At 48.1% G+C, this 18,462-nt stretch overlaps 1 protein-coding gene across 6 annotated transcripts in view; it reads right to left on the bottom strand.

Moving 5' to 3' along the window:
- LOC142772072 (uncharacterized) overlaps positions 1-18,462 on the bottom strand; it is an 88,960-nt gene that overhangs the window by 26,018 nt on the left and 44,480 nt on the right. For 2 of the 6 annotated variants that reach the window (XM_075874175.1, XM_075874172.1), the window contains exon 3: positions 1,076-1,364. The exons of 1 other annotated variant lie outside the window; for it this stretch is intronic. In XM_075874175.1, coding sequence (XP_075730290.1) covers positions 1,076-1,364 — 289 coding nt within the window. Of the gene's footprint in view, positions 1-1,075; positions 1,365-4,182; positions 17,217-18,462 lie in introns of those variants that run through there. 3 more of the 6 variants (XM_075874170.1, XM_075874171.1, XM_075874173.1) reach the window with 2 other exon arrangements.

The following is an 18,462-nucleotide window of genomic DNA, read 5'->3' as shown; positions in this document are numbered from 1 at the left end:
TACAACCTTGAGCGTGATGTATGGATTGAAGTTAAAACATTGTGTTGAAACACACATCTGGGGTTATTCGTTGTCACTGGAAGCCAATACGGTTAGGAAGGGCAGGGCAACGTATGCGTTCTGTTCCTGGCGTTCTCTCGAGCACGCGTTAAACAAACGATGCCGGAGTTTGAATCTGAAGCCGGAGCCAAGTGCCACGGCAGCAACAAACGGAGTGAATTGATAAGGAAAAGTGACCACATGAATAGACAGGACACGAAAGACTCGACAGGAAAAGTCACAAGTCCCGTGTGGTTCTGCAATTACATTTTGTAATCAAGTATCATCAATTAGCCTACATCCTCACACCCGCAATGTCTTTGGTTGATATATTTCTACGAACGTTGTAGGTATGGCTACTGCGTATGTTTGGATTGACATTGCCTCACACAATAGTTTAGCTTTGGAACGACCTGACGGACCTACGCCCAACTGTGTTCGCGAAAACGTACATGGCGCACTGAGAAAATTTCTGGGTGTTGCCTTATAAGGTGGTCCTTGCCATTTTATCTGTTTTATAAACGCGGTCCAGGGCTTTCTACAGGAACTACAGGACCGCGTAAATCGGCGAAACATGGAAGAGGCTTTTGCCCTGCAGAGGGCCTAGCCAGGCTGGTGATAATGACGAGGGATTATTTTCTTCATTCAGGGATTACCGTGAATTGCCCGAAGACGTTATAGCAGGGGCGTTACAGATGATAAAAACAAGTCTTCATCAGAACAGCAAGCACTCTTGCACTTCACGCAGCCGCTTTCCACTGAAAAATAGTTCAAGGCAAGAAGGAGTTAGCGAACAAGTTCTTCCTGGTATGGTAGTCGCGTATTTCATACGGTACTCACGTATTACCGTGGTTGCGTCAGATAAAACCGTAAATTCAGTTTCTTTTCAAGTACGTACTGTTTGTACCAAAGGGCAGGAGTGGTGAAAGTGAAAGTTTCTCCCCACGAACTCTCAAGCCAGGACTGATTTCCTATAACAACCGTTAAACCGTGGATGGAATTGGAGCCAGAAATCAAGAGAGTCGAGGTCACTTGCCTGCTGCTGGTTCTCGTTATCCTGCAGTGAGCGCGCGAGTACAGACGACCGCGCTCCACCGGCTCGTTCACACAGGCACAGCTGCTGTGGGCTCGACTTCGGCTCGGCTGAGGAACCGTCATCGTCCGAGACAACATAGCGGTGGCGCCTGTAGTGAGCCAACTCGTACTCCTGGACGGACGGCGTCGTGCAGAACTCCTTCTCGAGCATGGCTTGCTCTGGTCCTGCCGTAGCAGCGTCAACTCCGTCCACACTTTCGCTGCTCAGTGAAGGGTGATACGCTGACACCCTGTAACGTGTCGAAGAGCAGGGAGCGAGCGAGCGCGAGCTTGGGGGCGATGACGATTATGCGTTCCTCTATGTTACTTGGTTTCTCCTTATTTCTGGCCCCTACCCACTACGGGGAATGGGCAAAAACGTTGGTGCCTGATGTAATTCAAGCACAGAAATATTAAGAACGAGGTATGACAAAGCTTCAAATTCAGGAAAATTGAACAAGATAATAAATACAAATGAGTGAATAAATGGATAAATATATGAATAACTCATATACCTGCCGAAAAAGGAAATCATATCTAAGCAAATCCAAGATGAGCAGGCATATACTGGTAATTGGTGTTTATTCAACAGTCGGGTTTTAAATTCAGAGACGAAATCTACCCTTTTGACCGTATGCCCTGACCTTGCCCTTTTAACGTGGCGCCCTGATACACTACGCTGTAAAAAAAAGGAACGAGTTGGGTTTTTCGTGCCTAAAACAAAGATATGGCAATGAGAGACGCCGCTGTGTTCAGCTCCAGAAACTTAGACTATGTGGTGTCCTTAACACGCTCTGACATGACTTGATTGATTGACTTATATGTGGGATTTAACGTCCCAAAACTACAATATGATTATGAGAGACGCCATAGTGGAGGACTCCTGAACTTTCGACCACCTTTGGTTCTTTAACATTGCGCCCAAATCAGAGCACAGGGGCCTACAACATTATCGCCTCCATCGGAAATGCAGCCGCCGCCGCCGGGGTTCGATCCCGTGACTTGCGTGTCAGCAGCCGAGTACCTTCGCCACTAGACCGCCGCGGCGGGGCACGCGCTCTGACATCACACAGTACATGAGCCTTCAGCATTTCGCCTCTATCGAAATGCGACCGCCGAAAGCGGGATCGAATCCGCAACCTTCAGTTCAGGAGCCGGGCACAGTAAGCGTTGTTCCACAGTTCCCTAGGCGACGCGGTTAGCTGGGATGAGCGAATTTCGGCACATACATAAGACATACATGCATGAAAATTGTGCTTCAGAGGTGAACTATTTTGAAGTGAAATGTGCATGTAATCGTTATGTCCACCGGCTCGAAACCCTTCTGGCAAGGTTATCGTAACGGGCCGAGTGCTGAAGAACAGGTGCGCTTGGCCGTTCATTCAATGAACTATGAACCAATGTGAATACTGTGGAAATTTCTCGACGTTTCCTTTTTTGAGGCGTCAAATTATAGAAAAGAAAAAAAAAGTTATACTTTTATTGTTAGTTTAAAAAATAAAAGAACTCGTTACGCAGGTAATTAACCGAAAATTGATAAATATACTTCAGATTCTTGAAAAGGAGTGTTTTTATTTCAATATTGCTCCAAATGAGTTTTCTTTATTTGAATACAATTATTGATATGATAGCTTTTTTCGCCAAGTTTTGATATCTCGATGAAGCGTATCGCTTGTATCACCACGTCACAGGCAGTGAGAATTTACTGATAGTGAAAGAATCATCAGTATCCCCTGCACAAAGCAGTTTTCGTTATACAAATAGGTCAAACTGTCCATCGGTCTGAGCTGCACTAAAGCACTAGAAAGGTAGTCCGAGCTCTGCGCGGCCAGAAACTACCTGCAGGCAGGATCCTGCAAATGAAGTATTTTTTTCTCTCTCTCTATCTCAGTGCGTCATTTTCTGCTGGTGCTGGCTCTCACGTAATAAAACCTTTTTGTGTGTTGGTCGTGCGCATTCGAGGCGTGGTTCCAATAACTTGAGTGCCTGGACCTAAAACGTTGTTCTTCAATAAAACTGTCAATTATTTATGAAAGTCATCAGTAATTGGGCCCATTTCACCGGACCCTAATTCCACAAGCGGCTAATGTGATGGCTGCGCAATTTTACAAGCGTACCGTTATGGAAGCTATTGCAGACACAGAACAAAGAAATCTCACCAAATATAGGCAATTACATCGCTCGAGAAGAGTGTTCTGTGGATCCCGTACAATGAATGTTTCAGTAACAAGGCTGTGCTATAGGGTACCGAAACTAACTTCTGCCAATGCAGGTCTGAACAGGCTTCTTCACCATCGTACGCATTCAGTGGTGAGATGGAAACTATGTATCATTTTCTTTTCACCTGCAGGTGCTTCACTACTGCACGAAAAAAAACCTCGTAGAAAAACTGCTACGTGCTTTTGGAATGAATTTGCTTGTGCCTGTGATTTTGTCTTGCGGGGCCTTTATTTCAGCCTACTCTGGTGCGAAGGTTTGCATGACTGTTCGGAATTATCATAATAAAACCAATTGGTTAACTAAATAATCCATACTCATATCCATCGTAATCAACATATATGTTATTTTAAATGGACCTTTTCTTTATTAATTATACACTGCTAATTAAAAGCGCAATAATAGTTTTTTTCACAAGCTTTGCTGACCACCAAACTTTTATACGTCACGTTCCTGGTAGTAAATGCTTGCGCTGACGATTACATACGATTTGCAATCATACGACCAAGAAAGACAGGCAAGTGTGAGTGCCCGATAAAGATTACAAATCATAAAACTGGCTTTTCAGCGAATTTACAGGGTGTCATTTTTTTGCTGGGATCGATTACTGATTTCCCCGTTGTAGGTGACTATTCAACGAACGACCAAGGCCAATGCTTGAAACTTCCCCGTATTTGCAGTAAGTCCCTTTTCAAAATGTTTACGACCACCTCCGAGGCGACGCTCGTTCAGTTTGCGCTGCGATCACTTTATGACGCCTGCCTAGACCTAGAAGCTTTTAAGTAACCTGCGCTTGAGCACAGAGCCACATGCAATTGAAAATACGTCTGATTAAATCAAGAACTCAATAAAGCACTTTGAAGTGTCAATTTATTGCGCCAATATGTTTATTCTTGTCGGGGTAATGCTTGTTCACCAGTACGATGGTCATGGTGATACAAAATTGTGCGTACTGCGCACCAACCTTTGAGCGCACTCTTCAAAACGGCTTTCACCGTGGTGGGGGGTTGAGACAGTACGTACTTCGGGCGTTCCGAGCTAGTTTTGATCGCGCTCATGGGCAGCGGTTCTTGGCATGTTTCCGAACTTCAGCAGCTATGCTTTCGACGCCTTACGTGTTTATCTCATGTCACCCTTTTCAATCGGTGGCGTTTCGTCAAAGTTGGCCACTTGGTGTCACGTCGGCTCGCCGTCAAGGATGTGAGGTCATTTCGACGCCCAAGAATAGTGCGGAGAGCGGATACTTCAACTATAGTACAAGAAGTAGCGCTTGTTTCCTATAAGACCAAGGCAGTAGAGCAGGATGAAGACAACCATGAGGAACGCTATCAGACACACGATGAAACGAAAGCCGCACAGCCGTCTGCGCTCCTGCGCTTGCATGTCACCTTCAGGAGGTTGAAGCCCATGTACAGGTGGTACTGGTTTTCTGGGAAGCCGATGGAACAGGGTGCCTCTGGCGGGGCTTTGGCGTCCTGTGTAAGAACCCTGTTCGCGCTCGGCGATGTCGTTCAGCCGATCGGTGATCTGACGGATGGCCTCCTGCTCCGGCGTCAGCACGTGCTGTCCTGGTATATGCCCAGCCATCCTCTGCTGGGCCAGCGCTCCCTGGAGCAATTGGGCGGCCATGGCTCGTTCCTGGTTTTGCGGCGTCAATCTACCGGAGGGTCCGGGTGCGTCGCTAGGGGGTGGGAAGTGAAAGTTGTACTGTATATTGATGACGGGAACGTTGAATGAAGTCGGTCGCGGCCGCGAAATTTCGTCGTCCAGAGCAGGCACCATAGGCTCCGGAACTCGTAGGTCTTCCAAGCGGTCTCGGCTGGAGCCCCGCCAAAGCCTGTCGCCGCTCTCCGCGCTGGAACTGCTCGAAATTGTGCTAGGCGGCTCGCAAACGGCGCTGGAAATGCCGGGCTCTACTAGTGGCTCGGCGGCAAGCACCGCAACAAGAGCGGTGCGCGAGGCACTCGGCAGCATGTCGAGGTCACCGGCAATCTTCTTACTGAAGTCCCACGAACCACCTGCAGCCATCGGGACTTCGGAGGTTGCACTTATCATTGAGCCCGCTAACGAGGATTCTCGAAGCATAGCCATCTCTCGCTGCTGCTGTGCGTTCACGACGGCCGACGCGGCCGCAACGACGACCGCGGCTGCCGCCAGCTCTTCGACTTCATTCTCACCCTTTTCGACAAGCTGCAAGGCCTGTTCTATTCCAGTTGTGGTTTCGACCTTCTCCGCCTGCGCCAGTGGCCGTGCGGTGCCAGGCACAGCGACTTTGTGGTCAGACGGCAGGTGTTCTGACGCCACGGTAACAGCGCTCGGTAGAGTCGTAGGACAGGGTGCTTTCAGCGACTTTTGGAACTCGGCGTACGGCATGGTCTCGGATGGTAGGAGGGTGGTACCTGTTATCTCGGCCAGGTCTATTACGCGTTCCGAATGAGAGGGATGAACTAGGTTGTCGACAGTTACGGCCTCTGCTTTTTGTTTCTGGGGTGGAGGTGGTTCTTTGATGATTCCGTGCACGGGGGCTCGCTGCTGTTCTCGCAAGCCAGCTTCCTCCACCGACGCACTGAGGGCCTCAGCTATAGCCAATTCAGACTCGGTCAGTCCAGGAGCATCAGCGCCTACGTTGTCAATTTCACTAGGTATCACAGGCGCTAATTGACTGAATGGGTGGGTTTGTGGCACTTTGCCGGTGACTTCGCTTACAGAATCGGTGACCTGTGTGGTAGGCACGTGCACGGGAGCTGGAAGAGCTTCTTTTTCCTCATCAACTTTCTCCACCTTGTGTTCCGTCACTCGAACCGCTTTTCCAACTTTGTCTTCTTCTACATTTGCTGCCGACAGCAGCGCTGGTTCAGCTTTTACGTGTGAGGGTACTTCGCTAGTGGGTTCAGGCGAAGGAAGATATGCCACTTGATCTTTCTTCGTGAAAACATTAAAGGGCTCTGCCGTGAGCTCTCGTTTCAAAGCGATGTCCTGTTCTTGTGATATAACTTGTTCTACATTTGGAACAGACGCCGTTCTTCCTGGAACATCTGAAGATACTGGCTCTTTTTGAAACAGCCCTAAGCCGGAAATAGCGTCAACCGTTGACACTGGCAAAGTTGCTTTTTCTTGCGGTGGTATTCCGACCTCTACTTCGACCGCAGTGGGAGGGAACTTTTCACGGGATTCCAGCACTTTTGCAGGAATTCGCACATCACTCGTCTCCGTATTTATCAGGGTCTGCGTTTTCAAATGATGTAGCCCAGGAGAGGTGTCCGAAACTGGTCCTTCGGTTCGTGCTGTTGAAGATGCTAACAGAGAGGCAGCTAACATGTTTGTACTATCAATGGTTGGCTGGATAACAACTGGCATTGGAGATTCCTGAGCTTGCTTTGCAGTATGTTCAGCGTATAAAGACATATCTTGAATTTTTGCGGGGATCGGTTCATCAAAGAATGCTTCAGAAGTGGGAATTTTGACTCTATATTCGTGTTGTTCTGGCACTGCTGATCGTTGGGCTTGTGCCTCTGCTTGCACTTGAATGTGCTCAATAGCTGGAGGTTTTTCTGGTCGGCCTACAAGAATAGACTTTTGAGGTGCTTGTTCGGAACTGATGACTTCCAATGTATCTTCGTGTTTGTAAATTTCTACTGGCGCTTCTTTGCTATCAGATGCTTTTACTGCATATTCAGTTCCTTGGGGCTTTCCTGAAAGTACCGAAGGAATTCCTTTTTCGAAGACTGATTTAGATGTGGATTTTTTGGATATTTCAGTGGGTTCTTCTAGTAATGACGATTTGGCTTGCATGTCAGCGGGCTCTGGAATGTGCTCAACAGCTGGGGAATTTTCCGGTAGGGTCACAAGAATGGACTTCGTAGGCGATTGTTCGGAACTGACCAGTTCCAAGGTATCTTCGTGTTTGTGAAGTTCTACTGGCGCTTCCTTACTATCGTATGTCTTTACTACATATTCAATAGCTGAAGGCTTTTCTAGAAGTTCCGATAGAATTGCCTTTTCAAGGACTGGTTCAGATATAGATATTCTGGCAATATCTGCGCCCTCTTCAATGACTGACAGTTTGGCTTGCATGTCCGCTTGCTCTTGAATGTGCTCAATAGCTGGGGTCGTTTCTTGTATGGCTAGATGAAGAATCTTCTGAGCCGCTTCTTGGGAACTGCGGAAGGTTTTTTCCCGCCAGTCGAGTACTTCTGGCACTTTTTTGCTCTCGCCTCTTTCTGAGGATTGTTCGATTGCGGTGGGCGTCTCTAGAAGTGTGAAAGGAATGCGCTTCTCCAAGACTGCTTCAGGAGTGGTAATTTCCTCTAATTTTTCAGGCTTTTCTAGAATGGGTGGTTTGGCTTGCCTGTCAGCTTGAACTTGATTGTGCTCAATGGCTGGGAGTTCTTCTCGTAGTGTAAGTGAAAGGGGCTTCTCAGGCACTTCTTCGGAAACGATGACTTCTAAGGTTTTCTCACTCCTGTCGATTACATATGACACTTCTTTGCTCTCGTATTTTTCTGGTAGATGTTCAATTGCTGGTAGCCTCTCTGAAAGTTCCAAGGGGATTGGTTTTTCATGTGCTTCATTGGAAATAGACATTTTTGGTATTTCTTCTTGCGTTTCAGGTACTGCTGGTTCGATTTTGCATGCAGCTTCCTCTCCAATGTGCAAAATGGCTGGAGGTTTTCGTGGAGGACTCGTTCCGATAGGCTTCTCTAGAACTGCGTCAGAAGCAGGCGTTTTCAACATTTCCTTGGGCATTTCTAGAACTACTGGTTTAGTTTTTCTATCAGCTTGCTCTTCCGTACGCTCATCCGCTTGAGGCTTTTCAGCGAGTGGCGTTTCAGAAGGGTCTGTGAATGAAACGATACTATCAGGTGCAGCTTGTACGGCTAGCATTGCAACGTTTTCAATGTCCGGAGGCTTCCCTTCAAAAGATACACGTGCTTTTTCAGTGGCAGCACCATCATTGGATACCTGTGAGACTGCTACTTCCTGTTCTTTGTTCTTCAACACTTGAAGATCTGGCGCACTGGCCTTACTTGAGGCTGAAACGTGTCCCGCGATCGTTGCTTCTGAGGCATCAGTAAAAGATTTGGTTACCTCTTCTGGAACTGTAGAAAGGTCAGTGGTGGTGTCACCCATTATAAGTTGTTGCAACTCTTCTTCTGAGCGCAACACCCGAAACATGGGCTCGAATACTGCAGTGCCATTTTTTTCAGTTGGTGATTCTGGATTTGAAGAGGCTGCATTCAAGTGGGCCTTTATTGTGGCTGGCGACTCTTTCAACAATGACGCAATTGAAGTCGAGCGTTTTTGTCGCACTTCATCGTGATACTCGTGTTGTTCGTCTACGTCCTCCACACCAACAAGAACGGCACCTCCTTCAGAGCTGCGATCTCCAGCTGATCGTACTTCCGTGCTTGGTACCTCGGTGACCTCGAAGGCTTGCTCCCTCTGCGCTTGTTCGGTCGGTGACAGTGATCCTGGTTCCACAAATGACAATATCTGACTGGATTTAGGCACTACGTCTGACAGTATGTGCGTCATTTCAATGTTGTGCTGCTGAGGTACTGATATAACATCAGCAGAGGGCTTCTTTTGAAGTGTATTCTCAGTATTCGGGTATTCTATTTCTTCAAGCTGTGTGTTTTGGGTAACCGGTTCGACTGTTCCTGTGGCTAGCCTGGTATCAACGAGAGCGGGTGGCATTTGGGCAGCCCGTGGTACACTAAAAGGGACCACAAGCCTTTGCGGCTCATCTACTAATGGGCCTGGAACTTCAACAATCATGAGCGCCTGTGCTTTGTTCTCCGGAACGGTGCCTATAGTTTTTTCTTCATCAACAGCCTCAGCTCTGGATGTTGCAGGTATCAATTGCTCAGTGCTGGGACTGCAGTGTTCAATTGTGAGCCTTGTGCCTGGTGACTCGAGGTGTTTGTATTTACTCTCTTCGACTGCTGTTAACTCGGTCAGTAAAGATGGCCTTGCTTTAACTTCCATCCGTTGCTGTTCGGCTTGGGCAACCTGCTTTGCGTCATATGGTTCGAGAGGTGCCATGACTCCAGAACGTACGACGCCTGCAGCAGCTCTCTCAGTTGCATCGGGCGCTTCATGTCGTGTTAGCTGTACAATTTCAGACCGAAGAGGAGCTTGGGAAGCCGCGGCTGTGTTCACGTGTTCACCGTCAGTGGCTTCGGTCACTCCTGCCACTGCTGTGTCTGGTGGGGTCAAATGTTTTCTTTCCGCTGTTTCGACTAACCCATCCTTGCCTTCAGGGGCCATATCGTCAATGCCTAGAGCCAAGCGCTGTTCATCTTGTGCCGTTTCAGGCCATGGCAAGAGCGTGGTAGAAATAACAGTGGTCGTAGTGGGGTATACGTGCTCCTCGGAAGCAATAGCGTCAGGTGTAACCACGGCTCCTGTTTCTTCGACAGGTCTCGGGATGACCGCTTGTACAATTGATGCGTTTGACGATCTTTTATGCGCTGATTCTGAATAATTCAGTGCTGAGAGCCGCGAGTTCTCATCAAGTGCCTCTGATGGGAGTTCCTTTACAGTAGCTACTTGTTGAGGGTGGCTAGTATCGACTCCACTTTCTTTATCGAGAAAGGGCACCATTGTGTTTTGCTGCATCTCGGCTTGCGTTGTAGTGGAAGGAATGCTCAGCGTTTCACTTATTTTCGGTGTCGTAACAGAAAGCAAGACCTTAGATTGCGTCGGAACTTCAGAAATTGGCAGCTCGAATTCATGACATGCTTTCATTTCTTCCCTCCCAGAAAGCGAACGCGACATGTCTTTCCATGTTAAGTGAAGAGGGGCATGATACTCGATCGAGGGCCTGTGTTCCGCAGCCACTAAACTGCTCAGTCGTTCTTCATGAGGGGTTAGTTTATCAACCGGTGTTAGTGTTTCATATGTTTTTGCTGTCAAATAAAAGTCGGCAGGAAGCTCACTGGAAGTCATCTCTAGAGCGAGTACTTGGGTTGTCGGCTCTTGGAAACTTTTAGATAAGTCGTTAATCGCCGGTATTTCCTCTTCAACTGCAACACCTGGTTGGGGAGGATAAGTAGGCTTGATGTGCACTCGTTTGACTATAGCAGTTTGGAGATCATCCCTTCTCGCAATTGTGGCTTCAGCCAGCTCTGGTTGACCATGAATTTCTGCTTGCTGAGTTTCTTCTTTGACTTTCTGCTGAGGCAATAAGACCAGCACCGACAGGTCACTCTTCCCTTTTGGTTTTTCCTCAGTGACAGCGGTCTCGGACTCAATGTATTCTAGCTGAGGAAGATCACTGCTAGGTTGGAGCTCATGTTCCGTCGTAGGCACGATGGCATGCTTTGACGCTAAGGTGATTGTGTCGTACTCCTCAGATGCCTTTGTTGTAGGCACGGCCCTCATGGACTTGGGCTTTGCACCTTCGTCTATGTCGAGTGACGACGGAGTCACTTCAAAAAGTGTATCTTTAGCGGAGTGCATGTCAACTCTAGCGGAAGAGTATTCAAGCGGAAGTCGTTGCTCTCCACTTTCCAAAGCCATGGACGACTCTACACTCCGTGGTTCGGATTCGCGGGTCGTTTCTTCATGACGTACTGATGGAAACTCTTCAAAACTAGTGCCCGACGGCAATTCGGCCATCTGGTTATCTTTTGTTGTCGGAAACTCCGTCTGCTCTTCGAATGAAATGCCTATTCCGAAAGAACTTGGTTGCATAGAGGGCGCTTCTTCTGATTTGAACTGCGAATTCAACGCACGTTTTCCAGTTAGTGGTTGTTGCGTCCACTCGGACTCGGCTTGCTTTTGTTCTGGACGCGTGGCATGAGACCCAGAAATCTCACTATCCTGGGTACCTGTTCCGGGAGGATGCTCATGCGACTGCAAAGATGGTGCCACACTGGTAGACGTGGAGCCGTCAAGTGTAACTATCCTCTCAAGTACCTGTTCTTCACTGGCCACGTACTGATAGGCTAAATCTTCAATGTCTTCCTTCCCAGGCTCCGTGCAGTCTGACGAACTGGAGATGCTTGTTATTGGTTGGCCGTCCTTGATGAGGACGGAGTATTTTGCGGTTTTTTTTTCGTGGAGACGCTCAATTCGACGATCGAAAGGAGTTGCCCTGGTAAGCTCCTTTTCCCAAGCTGCGCGGCCTCTGCTAGCCTCCTCGGCAGCAGCAACGGTAGATCTACTTGCCCAAGGTGCAGAAATATGATGTGTCAACTCTACGGCACCAGCAGGCAGCGTAGGTTTTGTAGCTTCTGTGATGATTGGTACACCTGCAAGAACTTTCAAGGGTTCGTCGTGTTCAGGAGCGTGCACAGTAACGCACACATCTTGCTCAGGAGTTCCGGAGGGAGTCTCTTGCTTGGGCAATAGCAGTTCGGCCAATGATGTCTCCTCTGGCCTAGGAACAAATGGCTCTGATTCCTTCACTTCTAGCTTTGAAGAACCTGGCTTGGCGGCGTCCGATGGCAATTTTTCCTCTTGTTTTTTTGCCCCCTGAACAACGCTGGATGCATTCTCTTCGTAAAGAGTGAGAGCCGACTTATCCTTTCTTACGAACGTTCCAGGCTCCTCTTCTTCCTGCGAAGACTGCGTTTCAGCACTTGAAGGCTGTCCTTCAAAGTCAGCTTCAGAATCAGGCACAGTTACTGTGACTTCCATTTCTTCAGACAGCGTCGTCGCTGGTGTCAGTTTCACGCGAGCTTCTTCACTCAACGTTCGCGAGCGCGTGGCAGAAGTAGGCTGCGAAGCGTGTGAAAAGATGCCACCACCGGACCGCTTTCGTTTAGGTGTCGTCGGCAAAGCAACCAACGGTCCACTAGTGGTTTCACCCGCGCTTGACGCTGGCAGAACACGCCCTTCCGCGTCTTGTTGCTGAACTAGAGAAAGTTGTGTTTCTTCTCTCACTGCGACATCAGTACCAGTCGGGGGTTTTAACTCCATTAGAGCCCATTCATGAACGACTGAGGCTTCTTCTTTAATGATTGGCCGATGTTGTGGTACTTGTTGTTGGTGGAACTCCACCCGAGGCACTGGAGGACCAATTTCTTTACTATCTGCCATGATAGATTCAGGCGGTAAAACTTCAACGCAAGGGGCCATCATCACACTGGAATCAATTGGTGCTGCCTCTTGCAGACCTAAAATCATTGATTCAGTTGAGCCCCTAGCTAGCGCAGCCTGGTCCGCGCCTTTCACTGAAGATTTTCTTCGACGCCCAGGCACAACAGCTGATGTTGGTGGCATAACTGAAGAACGACGTCTTTTTTTAAATGTGACTTCTGAAGGAGGCAGTGGCTCAACTTTTGACATTTGTTTCTCAGCACCAGCTTCTTGTCCAAGTATTTCAGCTGAAGAACGTCGCTGCTTCAATTTTTCCTCTTTTGTAAGAATAGTACTAGGAAGAAATGTTTCTAAGTGGGGGGTCATTTCTTCGTAAGTAGCAATCAGCGGAGGTTCTAGTGTTGATGACTCAGAAGTGTGGGATGTATCGGCATAGAAAAGCTGTTTTTCAGCGTTTTCTTCAGTAGATGTTTTTCTTCGATAGCATGGAAGAGCTGCACCTGTTGGAGGCATGACTGAAGAAAGGCACCCCATTTTTGTTTCGTCACCTTGAGAAGGTGATGCCAGAAACTGCAATATTTCGGTCTCATTGGGGACACCTTTTTGTGGACTAAAATCAGCTTCGAAACGTTTTATCGTTTCTTCTTGATCATCTGTTACAATGAGAGCGGGTTCAAGCGATTCACTGTGGGGCTTCACCCCGTCATAAGCAGGACCTGAAGGAAGTTCTTGCGGGAGTGATTCAACTTTCGTAGTTTTCTCACTGCATGGCACATCTCTTTCAGAACCCCCTTTAACAGATGGTCTCACTTCATAACCTTCTGCCCCAGCAAATGCAATAGGCGAAACTTGCGGCAATGACTCGAGGGCTGGTGTACCTTCGATATGTGACTCTGCTGTGGCACCTATCTTCGAAGCTGGTGGTTCTCCAGACGGTTCTGAATCACTGATTAGACGTTCTGGTTTTAAAGCCTGAGGCTTCTCGATGGTCTTTTCAACTTCAGGCTGACTTTTGTACCAAGGCACAAGAGATGAAGTTGGTGGCATCACAGAAGAACGTCGTCGAATTTTTGCTGTGACTGGTGCAGAGGTCGATAGCACTCCTTGACGCTCCACTTGAATTGGTTCTTGCTTCGCAGTTGAATCCAAAGGCTCGGAAACTGACTTAATAGCATCTGGAGACGTTTCTTGGGGCTGTACACGTGTTTGCATAATCGGCTCTGTATTAAAAGGTATTGGTGGTGCCTCTGGAGAGTAGGATTCAACGGCTGGTGTGGTGTAGGCGTGTGAAGATTCCTTTCCGGTGGTTTCGGTCACTTCAGTGACGGAAGATGTTCTTCGGTAACCTGGAACAATTGCAGCAGTCGGAGGCATCACAGAAGAACGGCGCCTCATAATAATTGATGCTGTGGGAGAAGGCAATAGTTCAAGGGTGGTTACCTCTCTCTCAACGACAGCACCTTTTAGTGGATGTATTTCAGTTTTTGAAGATATTGCTTTCTCTCCTTGATCTTGAACAGCAGTGTCTGAGGGTGGAAATGATGCAATATTTGTTGTTGTCTCTTCATAGACTGGAATAGGCGAGCGTTCTTGGGCTAAAGACTCAAGCTTTGAGGTCGCCTTGGTATACCACAGTTGCTTTTCCCCACCTTCTTGACCAGAGAACTTCCTTCGATAACTTGGAACAAGTGCAGCTGTCGGAGGCATGACTGAAGAACGGCGTCTCATTTTTGTTGATGCTGAGGAAGGAGAAAATGGTTCAAGCTGGGATACCTCTCTTTCAACTATAGCACCTTCTGAAGACTTAGCTTTTTGTGCTTGATCTGCAGAAGTGGCAGCAGGTGGAAACAATAGAGCGCTTGGTGTCGTCTCTTCATAGGTTGAAATAGGCGGGTGTTCTGGCTCAAACGACTCAATCGTTGGAGTTGTCTCGGGATAGGACAGCTGCTTTGCGCCACCTTCTTTGTCAGAAGACTTCCTTCGGTAACCTGGAACAATTGCAGCTGTTGGAGGCATCACTGAAGAACGGCGTCTCATTATCGTTGATGCTGGAAGAGGAGTCAATGGCTCAATCTGAGATACTTTCCTTTCAACGACAGCACCTTTTAGTTGCTCCGTTTTAGTTTGTGAAGGCTGTGTTTCCTCTTCTTGATCTTCTGAAGCAGAGGCAGCGGGTGGAAAGTATGCAATGTAAGGCGTCGTCTCTTCGTAGGTGGGAAGAGGGGGGCCTTCTTGTGGAAACGACTCAAAAGTTGCATTTGTCTCAGTATAGGACATTTCCTTTTCAGCGCCGTGTTTATCAGAAGACTTTCTTCGATAACCAGGAACAAGTGCAGCTGTAGGAGGCATCACTGAAGAACGGCGTCTCATTATTGTTGATGTCGAGAGAGGAGGCGATGGCTCGAGTTGCGATACTTCTCTTTCAATGACGGCGCCTTTCAGTGGCTCTGTTTTAGTTTGTGAAGGCTTTGTTTCTGCTCCTTGATCTTTTGAAGCAGAGGCAGCGGGTGGAAAGTGCGCAATGTAAGGTGTCGTCACTTCGTAGGTTGGAAGGGGCAAACCTTTTTGTGGGAATGACTCAAATAATGGAGATGCCTCAGTATAGGACATCTTCTTTTCAGCACCCTCTTTATCTAAAGACTTTCTTTGATAACCAGCAACAAGTGCAGCTGTCGGAGGCATGACTGAAGAACGGCGTCTCATTATCGTTGATGCTGAGGGAAGGGGCAGTGGTTGAAGCTGGGATACCTTACTGTCAACGGCAGTCCCTTTTAGTGGCTCCGTTTTAGTTTCGGAAGGTTTCGTTTTCTCTTCTTGATCTTTGGCAGCAGTGGCAGCGGGTGGAAATGATTCAGAGTATGGTGTCGTCTTCTCGTGAGATGGGATAAACGAAGATACTTCTGCCCCTGACCGAATGACTGGTGTGGTTCTAGAGTCCGACTCTTTCGTTTTTCCCGTTTCGGCAGTCCTCGACTCTTGAGCGGGTTCGACTTCATTGTTGACGGATTGCGGTTCCAACGAAAGAGGTTTTTCAGCGACCTCCCCACTTTGTGACGGACTTCTGCCCCAAGAAACAAGGGCGGATGTAGGAGGAAGCACAGATGAACGTCGCCGAACTTTCTCTTTAACGGGTGTGGAAATCCGAATGGATGGTTCAGATTCCGACATTCTTAAGGATGCTTCATCGTGGAATGGCTCGGCGGCTACAGTTTCTAAACTAGAAGGCTCTCTTGTTAAACTGACATCGATGGTTGGAATTCTTTCTGGCTCCTTGAATCCTTCAGGGCCTGCGTGCGATTCAGCAGCAGTCTGCTCTGGCTCGCCATCCTTAGCTTCACCGGTTGCTCTTGCTTCGGCGACAGCGGCTTCGAATTCTGCTGCCTTCGTTTGTAATTCTGGAGTGTGGGATTCCTTTTCCTCAGCTGTGGTGGTTGCTTTTGCGGTGGGTATAGCTGCTTCAACTTCAGAAGTTTTCATTGGCAATTCAGGACTGTGGGCTCTAACACCCAGAGTAATTGGAATTGACTCGGGTGTTTCTCGGTATTTAATTTCTAGCACGACATGCTCTTTACTGTGCGCTGGCGCTTGCTGCTTTGTGTCAACGGTAATGTCGACTTGCATTCGTATTTCCGCTATAGAAGGACTAACAGTCGCAGTGCTTGCCACGGTTGTTTGCGAAGGCTCTTCGGCTGCTAGTTGTGCCCGCTGCTCTTCGCGTCCATGTATCTTAGAATGTTTGACGAGGCGCCACTCTGAAGCCTGGCTCTCAGACACCTGCGTGCTGAGACGTCGTTTCGGAGGCTGCTTAGTGACCACCATTTCCTCTGCAGGTGCTTCTTCAGTGGGCCCTTGCCAGTCTCCCCGAGACTCAACTGTCTCGACGCGTGTCATCGTCTTCAGCTCAGCTTGCTTAGCTAATCCTGCTTGTTCGACAAGGGTGTCTTCGACTTCCGAACCAATCGTTGTTTCTTCGGGTGTCTTGAAGGGCATTGGTTTTCGCCGCTCATCATCTGTGGATTTTGCAACCTCTGGATGTGAAGTGCCGGGAGCTACATCAGAAGCAGCCCCCTGTTCGGCAACTTCGCTCTGGAAAGGCAACTTGGTTATGTCCACCTCCGGCTTGGGCGCTGATGATTCGGAGAACGACGTGTACACTGAACCCTCATCAGCGAGTGCGCGCTTCTTTTCGCGCTGTGCACCGGAGAGAACATTAGCGAGTTGTGGCTCACCTACGCTGGACTCGAAGGTTGTCGGTGCGACAGTCGCCTCGCCGTGGAGCCTCGTCACGACCAGCGCTTCCTCCGTCTTGCCCTCACCCACGGTCTCGGCACTGGGCTTTGGTTGCCCCAGTTCAGCGTCGAGGTGGGTGTCCGTGCCGATGGTGCTGGGAAAGTCCATGCCGGACAGCGTGTCTCCCTGGTGCGTCTCCCCTGGAACTCCGCCAGCCTCCCCTCCCTCGGTGCCTTCATCCTCAACGAAGCTGTGCTCGGAGCCGACCAGCTGCGAGAGTGTCCGCACAACTTTAATATCACCGGAGCGTCTTACCTCATGTTCCTCAGGCACAATGCTGCGCAGTTTGAGTGATGCGGCGAAGCTCGACTCAGAATGGCTGTTGCGAGTCTTTTCACGCGTGCTCGGCCGCTCCAGTGCCGGCATGGATTTCGACTTGCCCAGAGAGTCCCTGGCACTTCTCGATGGTGCGCTCTCCACTTCTCCTGTGATTTGCTCGCCATTATTCTTCTGAGGGTCCCCAGGAGCACCAGATTTTTTGTTCTCGTTGTCTGCCATGGTTGTTTGCGCTGCTCCTGATTGCACTCGGAAGGAACGCCCTGGTTACCCTGCAGGAGGTAGAGACATCGCTGCTCAGATTTCACCCTTATCCCGGAATATTGAGCCAGGGTCATTCAGAGGCCCCAGCATGGGGTTGATTTTGGGGGCAATAGCCCACTGTTGATGATGATGATGATGATGATCCTTGATACTCTGGCGCACACCCACAAAGCGGGATCGGCCAAGAACCGGGCGGCAGGATCTTAACTAAAAGGCTTTTGGCTTTTCAAACACAACCTAATTTTGGGCTGAACAAAAATATATAGAAAGAAAAGCCGAAAATCGAAAAAGGAGTATATCTGAGCAGGGAGCGATGGAGCGATGCAGGCTATCAGATGCGATTTGAGACAGAGGTAATGGTAGGTCTAAAATGATATATATATATATATATATATATATATATATATATATATATATATATATATATATATATATATATATATATATATATATATATATATATATATATGCAGATTAACACGGCAATCGCTTTGTTTCAATTATGTATTCAAATACCGCCCACTGTTTAGGGCAAGTGCCTTAGCTGCTTCAGTTTTTTCTTCTTCGCGCCATGTTATCCTGTTAGCCTGCCCCATCACACTGCTGCAGTTAACCCACAAAAGGGCATTCAATCAGCGCTGAATAGCTCTTTAAATTATGAGGCAACGTAAACGTAGACAAAAACACTTGCTTTGACATCAAGGCAATAGAAACAGCGAAAAGTAATGCCTACAACTTGAGGTAATGAAATGACTGTTGCTGTTCTTAAATAATAATATAGGGACGACAATATATAAAACATTATCGACATGAATAATCACTGCTTGTGCATACTGTGATGAAAAGAATACCACAGTCTGTGAAAAATTCACAGTAGTAAGTGCAAGTGTCGTTGAAACATTCGTATAGGTGTGACCGTGTGTGCCATTAGAGTGTAGGGATACTTTTTCTACAAACTGCAATTAGCGGAAACGTGTTACCGACGGTTGATGGCGAAAGCTGTTTTGTTTATCTCTACCGATGGCAAGAAAGTGATGCCAAAGGAGCGAAGAAATACGGCCACAAAAATCACAGCATATCCACTAAGTGATTGATGGTAAGTGGAATAATCTGTCTGTCTGTCTGTCTGTCTGTCTGTATGTCTGTCTGTCTGTCTGTCTGTCTGTGGTTATGCTGTTCTGGCTACGTCAGAGGTACGTGAGACTGCCCTAGACCATAAGGAGCTTCATCCCTGAAGACTATATGGCTCGCATC

The sequence above is a fragment of the Rhipicephalus microplus genome, chromosome 9 (assembly GCF_043290135.1).
Source record: "Rhipicephalus microplus isolate Deutch F79 chromosome 9, USDA_Rmic, whole genome shotgun sequence".
NCBI classification, from domain to species: domain Eukaryota; kingdom Metazoa; phylum Arthropoda; class Arachnida; order Ixodida; family Ixodidae; genus Rhipicephalus; species Rhipicephalus microplus.
This window is presented reverse-complemented; position numbering and strand designations above follow the sequence as displayed.